A 9,248-nucleotide genomic window follows, 5' to 3' on the forward strand; every position below is an offset into this window, starting at 1 on the left:
TATATAAAAATATTTTATTTCCCGTCATAGAAACGTGAACTTTAAAGGTACAGGAAGTCAGAAGAGAAACTGCAGATTCTGGTTTCTGCTCCAGGTTGTTGGGAAAAACAAAGCATTTCTATTAACAGACAAATAAGATTATAGAGCGTACATAAATATATTATGCAAAAGAAAAACAAGGTATTTTCTGACATTTTTCAGAAGGTATTTGTTTGAATACATGTTCAGTGGAGACCCAAGATATTCAACTCCATGTTGATGTTTGGTTTTGAACTAATGAAGTTCTTAACCCGTGCATGATGCAACAGACTGTTTTTACAAATTCATTCATTCGCAATTCTGAAATCTCAGTGCAGACTAGCTGATGTGGCAGCAGGATGTGCAAGTAGCCACAACTGTAGCATACAAGCAGATTTATGAAAAAATGTCTAAATGAGCTATAACAACTTATGTCTTTGAAAGTGGAAAGGTCAATGTTCAGGGCTCAAACTCAAGTATTCTGGGCAACAGTACACATACATAATGATCATTTCCTGCCCTCACTTTGACTTCCTGTTGCGCACTTGCACTATTTCTCTTCTCTCCTTCAGAAAGCTTTTGAAAGCGCCGGCCTCTTTGCTTTCTTCTATGACTGTTGGGGAACAAGTGACATCGTAAACACAGGTGTTACATGGTGTGATAGCGATTATGGTTCTTTAAGGGCTATTTGAAGTATCCTCACCTGTGTGATCGATATCATCGGTATCGCTGTCTATGTCTTCCTCGGCTTCATCAGGGTTGCCGCGGGTAAAGATGAGGTCACTGGGCCCACCAAGATCTGGGGCATCTGAAGAATAAAATAACCAGATGTTCCAGTGTGTACAAGGGCACATGCATACAGTACTTTTGGAGACAATGCTAATGAAGGATCTCCATCAAAGACCAGCTGATTGCAGAAAATGATATACATCTGTTCTAAAAGGCAATTATTGTAAAATATACACTAGGGCTGTCAAAAATTTTTTTTTAATTTCGAATATTCGTCGAATTTAAAATAAAAATCCACAATTTTAGGTGTGCGTTAAGGAGGCAGCCTTATCTGCTGCGTTGCTGATTACAAATATTGTGGGGAAAGAGAACATCAGTGCGGAGAAGATCTTGTTTACGTCAAAACTGAAACCAAGCCGTTCACACAGAACGCATATTTTGCGCATTTTCTAGAGGGACATCTATCACCATTGCACTCGCGTCTCGCACAAGAGAACCGCATGTTTAGAAAGCCATGTAAAAATTAATGCAAGTTCAACTTTGAAAAAACATATCTCGAGACGTAATGGCGGTTCCCCCCCCCCATCCCACTGCAATTCGTGTTTTTAAATGAAAAATGTACTCTGTGTGATTGGCTTTCGGCCCTTTGAATTAAACTATGAATACATGATGCTGTTTAGTTTGTAGTTGTTTAATTATAATTGGTTTATAAACATTATGCACTTTTTTTCACAGATAGTCATGTTATCTTATGCTCGATGCGCCCTCTTGTGGCCTCAGGAGAAAAGCCAAAAGCTTTTCTTTACCCTAACTGAAATTATGCATTTTAAATTCGAATATAATTTGAATTCGAATATAATTCGAATTTGGATAATATTTAAGCACAAAATTCGAATTTAGTTTTTCAGCCATTTTGACAGCCCTAATATACACTATTGTTCAAAAGTTTTGGGGCCAGTAAGTTTTTTTTTTCTGCAAGGATGCATTTAATTGATCAAAAGTTACATTAAATACATTTATAGTATGTTACACAACTTCAAATAAATACTGTTCTTTTGAACTTTCTATTCATCAAAGAATCCTGAATAAAATGTATTACAAAAATATTAAGAGCACAATCTTTTTCAACATTGATAATAATATGCAATGTTTCTTGAGCAGCATATTCAGCATATTAGAAAGATTTCTGAAGGATCATGTGACACTGAAGACTGGGGTAATGATGCTGAAAATTCAACTTTGCATCAGAGGAATAAATTACATTTTAAAATATATTCAAAAAGAAAAGTTATTTTAAACTGTAATATTTCACAATATTGCCGTTTTTATGAATGCAGCCTTGGTAAGCAGAAGAAACAAAAAAAATCTTACCAACCCTAAACTATTGAGCAGTAGTGTTACCATACATCTTACCTCACTCGCTTTTCGAAACAAATTTATAAGATGTTTGAAAGTCGTTTTTGTTTTCATTTAAAGATCAGATTTTACGTTATACATGAAGAATTCAAAGTTGATTAATGACTTTGAAATATCTTTTTTTTTTTTTTTAATGAACAGAGACGTGACCGTTCTGAATGAATGTACCAGTAGGAACTGCAGTTTCCATGGGAACTGCTCCCATGTCCTTCCGAAGGCGTTCCAACTGCTCCTGTTGTTTCTGACTCTGAGCTTCAGCCTGAGTATGAGATACACGCATTAATAACAGTCAGGCTTGACCTTTTCTCATGGAACATGACATTTTTATTTGCCTTTCAAATGAAAAATAATAAAAGCGCCAACAAAAAATATATAGTTTAATAAGTGATAAGGGATATTTGTGGAATGGCCAGTTGATTTATGACTAGTACATCAGCCCACATCAATGATTACTCACCAACTCTCTGTGCAGACGTTCATATTCAGGACGATACTCTCTGCAAGACAGTAATACTCATCAAATGTTTGCAGAAAAGCATTAATTTATCTTTAAACATATATGCATATTGCCCTTAACAACACATACATCACTATCATTCAAATTAAAACGAAACTGCTCCTATTAGCATTATAATAAACGAAGCTAGAAGTGCTATTAAAATGTGTCTTTTGACATTACATCAAATTCAGCTAGTTTAGAAAAAACATATACAGTTGTAAAATTTATTCAATATTCTAAAACAGTCCATTCAAAATCAATTTTACACCAATTAAAAAAAACAAGATTTTATTTTCATTTTTTATTCTTTCTGAAGTGCAGCTTCTTGGTCCATGCTGAGTGTTTTCAGTGTAGACAGCAGTGCTATTTTAGTATTATTTATATACTATTATAGTGTTTACTAACATTTTGAATTAGCTTTTATTTTTATATTTTTCAATTTAGTCATTTTGTTATGCGTTTTGTCAGTTTTATAATTTTTTTTTAATATATTTCCGTTTAGTAACTGTAGTGCCTCAAATGAATTAAACATTTTAGTTAGTTGCCAAGACAACATTTCAAATTTCAAAGTTTTTCATGTAATATTTATATTTTATTTGAGCTTCATTTCAATTAATGAAAACGATTTAAATAGATTTAAGCGATTTTTAGTAGTAGTCAACAATAACAACACTGGTAGACAGCCTAAAGCTATTGAGGTGCTATAGTCTGAGTTTGAATTTCTTTATTACACAGTGTACGTACGTTTCATACTCTTTAGCAGCATCTGCAACCTGTACAAACAGTTCATCAAGCCCAGAACCCGTGACTGCAGACACTCCGACAACCTACAGGACACAAAGAGAGTCTGTAACGCTACTGCAAAGGCACTTGACTGAGAGAAAAAACAACCTGTCACACAAGACTGATAAAAACTGAGCCCAACAATACATTTCAGACAATGCTGAACAAACATGTAACTCTAAGTATTATATGTTTTCTAAGCAATTAGATTTACATATCTAGAATATCATGAAGACTTAAAGCTGGGCTCTTCGGCTTGGGCCATTAAGCAACTATCTAGCAACCATCTAGAACATAATGCAGTCAGAGCTGGGAAGTAACTGATTACATGTAATCTGGATTATGTAATCAGATTCCAAAAATTAAGTACTTGTAATTAGAGTAAATTACATTTTAAAATACTCGTAATCAGACTACAGTAACGTTTTTATTGATTACATGATTACATATTATTCACACAATAGCAATAAATTATTCATAATTTATTGATTCTCCCTAATTCCTTTTTTCATCTTTGAAATGTTCCTTTCTAAAATAGCCTATCGCTAATATACATTCAGAAAGTCCAGTTTTGTGGAAGACACAGCATTTGACCACTGGATTTATAAAAATAATTTTAGTTTTAAGAAGTGTTTTCAACATTGCATCAGCTACTAATGCACACTAACACATTTATTTTTTATTATTTGAACTATCACTCAGTTGGTTATTTAATTACTATGTCTTTGGAAGGCTTTTGTCTTGCACTAATTCACATTATTTCTTATTTACTCGTAATGCAGACATTCCCAAACTTTTTGTCATTTGCACCTCTTTCACCTTATATATTTACTTGAAGCAGCCCTGAGATTTTAAAATAAGTATTTTAATAATTAAGTATCATATTTGCATGTTCACGTTTCTCTGACGTTGGTTAATGGTCACATGCCATGCAGGTAAACAAATAAAATATATAATCTTTTTTAGTAAGTGTTTTATTTTGATTGTTATTTTAAAATGATTTATTGTAATTTTACATTTTTATGATTGAATTAATTGTTAAACTTTTCATTAAATTCAAGAATCCCCTGCAGTTCCTTTACGAACCCCAGTTTGGGAAACCTTGATGTAATATAATGTTTAATGCACTTCATGTTGATAATTACAATTAATGGAATATATTTTCTTACTCTTTGTATTTTTACATCATTATGGTACAAGATTATCCTATTTAAATCAATGTGATAAACGAGTTTGGTCAAAAGTAATCTAAAAGTAATCAAAAAGCAGTCTGATTACAGTACCTAAAATGTGTAATGTAATAGATTACGTTAGTGCTGGGCGGTATGACCAAAAATTTATATCACGGTATTTTTCAAAATTATACCGGTTACTGAATGCAGTTTAACTGCACCAGAGCTTTAGACTCACCCTCAGGTTGGTGTAGAACTCATCAAGAACGAGACTCATAGAGCGGGTCAGGTTACTAACGTAGGACGTCTCCTGATTCAAAGCGTCCTGAAACACCTCAAAGTCCTGCATCCACTCCACCGCAAAACTGTGATCAATGATGTCGGTCTGATAAAGATACAGAAAAACACATGTTGTGTAGAACAGTTTAACATGATGAAACAAATGGCTTACACTGATTTGTTCCATTTAAAACTAAAAACATGCTCATAGGAGATGAGATTGCATTCTCCACCAAAGGCCTTATTAAAGGATAATATCTGCTGTTTAACCTTTTGAACAGAAACTGTATTCATATAAATTCAATAATAATATAAATAGTATAATAAATATATTTAATATGTGAATAATAAATACCAATAAACATAATTTGCCTATTAAATATCTTTTTTAATATTTATTTATAATTATTTATTTATATTGTTTTGAAATTAATATGAATAAAATAACTGCATACATCTAATTTGCTTGTACAGTATGTATCATCAAATGTATATATCAGTTATCAGTTGACCATTAAAAATTAGCATGACAGTTTTGACAGTATTATTTTTACCTTGTTCATGACGACTATGAAAGGTAGCTTGGTCTTGTAGAGAATGCTGTAGAAAAAAACCCCAAGATATTTTGGTAAGATCTACTGAAATCATGACATAACTTTCATTCTGCTGTTAACACTGAATTATACAGTGTGAATGTAACACTAAGAAGTGCAGAAGTACACTGTGCTCTCAACTTGAAAACAACATGAAAATGTTTTGTGCAGTTTTTATTTCCAAAATATTGCTTAAACAAGAAATAAAAAACAAGTCTCAGACACTGACCTGCAGGCGTAGAGCATGTTGGACATAAAGGTGACCGGATTTACACTTCGAGATGTGTCCATCACATAAATAACCACACAGGGAAAAGAAGAGGCCTAGAAAGGAAACTTTATAATGTTTTATACTCCAAATGAAGCAATGCAAATCCGCAGTATAAATAATCACGGCTAAGAGTAACAGTCACATACCAGTGCTTCAGTTATGATGGTTCCAGATGCAGACCATGTGAACACCTCTATTTGCCCAGGAGTGTCAATCAAAACATATCTGCAAACAATAATATTTCATGCATGAGACTGTAGCAATGAGCAAAATATATGGATATCACCAAATCTACTGAACACAAACTTACTGGTGGTTACTTTGCTTTTTCTCAATAAACTTCATGACCTAACAGAGGAGAGACAGAAAGCGTAAGTTAAAACAGAAGTATGTGGACGTAAAAGTGTAAAACAGTGACATCTATTGGATTTTTCAAGTGCAATACCTGATCAAATCGTGTTGAAAACAGATTGAGAGATGTGACGATTCCTCCATTTGGACCTAAGCCATATCTGTATGAGAGTCAAAGACAATCTGCTCAGATGAAATTAAATTAAACCAGTTTTCAGTCATTTGTGATTCAATGGATAAGGCTTTTTAAAAATGATTTCATAGAGAATTAACTCACTAAAAGTAATGTCTATCTAAAATAATATGAAAGCTAAGCATAACTGCATTACTTAAAAAATAATAAAAATAATAATAATAGAAACTCACTATGGAAATTTCCATGCATTTTTAAGATTTTAATATATGTAACTTGTCCAGGCCTGGAAATCATAATCTTACAATTCCCTGATATTTCAAGTTTTCCATGACAGTGGGCTTTGAAGAAGCTTAATTCTGTTGTAAAGTGAAGGTTCATGTTTAGTCAAACTATCCAAATAACATTTCATGCCTAGTGGCTATATGCATGATAATTATGATTCGCAGCACAAGACACATAATTTCACACTGAAAGGATACTGTTTCATGACTTCCTTGTAATTGACAGTGTCTCTGATATCTGTAAGGAAAAACACAATAAGACGTGATCTTTGACATTAATGTAATCAACAAGATGCTCACCAATCATGAACATGTATCCACAATAAAAACCAAAGATGTCTTTTTGTCCAGCGTTTTAATCAGTAAAATAACCCCGAGCGAAACTCACACGGTGCTGGTTCCAGTGCCCAATCTGTTCTATCAAAAGCAGATTGTGCTGGCATAAAGGCAGTGCAGTCAAACTACTCTGGACTTTAAAAATGTTCTCAAAACTTCAAGACTCATAAACATTATTTTCCAAATCTGTCCATAATTATTCTCTAACTCAGCAGTGGCAGATCCAGAGGGGTGTCCAGGGTCTGATTGGCCACCCTGGGTGCCACCTCAAAATTGAATATGCTTTATTAAATATAATATAATGCTAATAATAATAATGCTTTATTATATATAATTTAGATTTCATTTTCTACCTACCGAGTGAAAAACATTGCAGAGCAAAGAGGACACAGACAACACGCTGAGAGACAAGACAGAACAGGTTATTTTTGATAATAGGAAACAAAGTCTCAGCATTCAAATTCTGTTAGTTTTATTATGAATTTGGGAGCTCTTTAGTGGCGTGACAGTTCATGAGCGCTTCAATTAGCATGAAATAAACATGAATGAACATCTGAGGGTGTGTTGAAAGATACACTACTGAACGTATAGTGTCTCATGTGAATGAGTGTTTCAACCGCGGAAAGACAGCAGCTTGAAAACACTGTCACATAAAAAAAAATAACATGTACTTAATCGCAAGCGTGTTAATTATTCCAGAATAATTCTCACTCCAGGCTGAACTCATAAATTGGCAGCCCTGTTTGAAGTAAGCTGAAGTTTTAGGATTCCTGAACAACATTTACAAAATTCACTGCATAAGTTAATGTTAGATCTTTGGCTCCAACCGCTGGTTAATCAGATGACAGAAATAGGAGAAATAAGTTCCAAAATACTAACATTTGAAGTTACGGTAGGAATGTATAGCTAATGTGGGGTAATGTGAAGTAATCAGCAATTGTAGGATTTATTCATGCTTTTTTTATGCCAGGTTGGAGTTATACACTGATTTTCTGTCATGGTCTATGGACCCCCTGAATTAGCCTTGGCCACCCCCTGCATAAAAGCTCCGCCACTGCAACTCAGTTGGGTTTTAAAATCACTTTTATCTTAGATTTAGAATTTTATATTTTTATTTTATTCTAACAAACACAAAAAACATGCGTAAACTGGCAAGAGCAACTTGTAAAATCACTAAAATTATGAATTAAATTAGTTTGGATTTGTAAATTTGTTTTTAAAATGCCCCTATTATGGATTTTTTTAAATTTACTTTTCATGCAGCGTGTAACACAGCTCTTTTACTGGAAAAATAGTAACAGTGACATAACGTACCAATGTTGGCTGGAAAAGGGACCTCATGAACTGCAGGATCTAGATTGATAACATATGGAGGACTTTTCTTGGAGTGCAGGTAAACTGTGAGCCTCTGGTGGAACAAGAAATTATATATATTATATAAATTATATTATGTTAACAATTATAGCCCATCATAAATTAATTCAAGTTAATGTGTTTGGGATTTCTTTATGATCAGTCATAATTTGATTTTCTTATCAGAATTACTTAGAATCTTATTATAATAAAGTGAATGTTATTGAATTTGAAAATTGTGATATCATTTTACTGCTGTGTTACAGTCAATCAGTCTTACCTGCACAAAAGTTGTTTTTCCTGACCCTGCCATGCCTAAAACTATGAGACACACCGGTTTCGGTTCTGTGTTCTGTTCGTTAGATGAACTCTGCCTCGGTGTATCTCCATCTTCTTTACATTGATCACTTTCATATGAAGCGCCATCGCTTACGTCTGCTGCTGCAGTCGCCATGCCTGCTACTACTGGACACTTACCGTAAAGAAATGTGTACTGGCGTAAAATGACGAAAAACAAAACAAAACAAAACAAACAAACTGTAGTTATTACACACGACCCCTAGATGGAAACAGATTCAATAGGATTTGTTTGATTTTATAAAACGTGACTGACTGAGTAGGATGAGACATTAAAATAAATGTCTCTTTATTTATTTATAAATAAATAAATGTGAAAGTGTCTGGATCATATTGCATTAAAAAAAGTGAAATTATTAGTGTTTGAATTACTTAATAATAACAATAGTAGTAATACTACTAGCATTCTCAATTACTGTTATTCAGACCATTAATTTTTTTGTTATTATTATTTTCATAACAATTTCATGTGGATAAATACAACTGGAAGTAGATTAGAAGTATTTGTTGTACTGAATTTAGTATTTGAATTTTAAAAAAGGGTCTTGTCAGGATGATTTCCTTTACTTATTATAGTTTTTTTCCCCACATTACAGTAATGGGAGAGTGCTTAATTCATGTCTAAAGGTCTAAAGTCATGAAAATATCTAAATTTAAAGCCTTTTTATTTTGAT

At 33.1% G+C, this 9,248-nt stretch overlaps 1 protein-coding gene across 1 annotated transcript; it reads right to left on the reverse strand.

The window, feature by feature from the left end:
• Positions 1-29: 29 nt before the first annotated feature.
• On the reverse strand, positions 30-8,709 carry LOC107725955 (GPN-loop GTPase 1-like). Its single transcript, XM_016535394.1, has 14 exons — positions 8,498-8,709; positions 8,179-8,272; positions 6,727-6,766; positions 6,206-6,272; positions 6,071-6,108; positions 5,907-5,985; positions 5,719-5,813; positions 5,451-5,496; positions 4,856-5,002; positions 3,407-3,489; positions 2,621-2,660; positions 2,332-2,422; positions 722-826; positions 30-631 (listed from the first exon to the last, which is right to left on the reverse strand). The coding sequence occupies exons 1-14, from the start codon at positions 8,669-8,671 to the stop codon at positions 540-542; spliced, it is 1,191 nt and encodes a 396-aa protein (XP_016390880.1). The 5' UTR covers positions 8,672-8,709; the 3' UTR covers positions 30-539.
• Positions 8,710-9,248: the final 539 nt, after the last annotated feature.

Source organism: Sinocyclocheilus rhinocerous, unplaced genomic scaffold (genome assembly GCF_001515625.1).
Source record: "Sinocyclocheilus rhinocerous isolate Xijiao unplaced genomic scaffold, SAMN03320098_v1.1 scaffold1004, whole genome shotgun sequence".
Lineage (NCBI taxonomy): Eukaryota > Metazoa > Chordata > Actinopteri > Cypriniformes > Cyprinidae > Sinocyclocheilus > Sinocyclocheilus rhinocerous.

Excerpts from the sequence above, each read along its gene's own strand:
- LOC107725955 (XM_016535394.1), bottom strand. The coding sequence starts at position 8,671 with ATGGCGACTGCAGCAGCAGACGTAAGCGATGGCGCTTCATATGAAAGT. Across the intron at positions 5,986-6,070 it reads AAAAAGCAAAGTAACCACCA|ATATGTTTTGATTGACACTC; the intron begins GTAAGTTTGTGT and ends TATTGTTTGCAG. Across the intron at positions 5,003-5,450 it reads TCATAGTCGTCATGAACAAG|ACCGACATCATTGATCACAG; the intron begins GTAAAAATAATA and ends TATCTTTATCAG.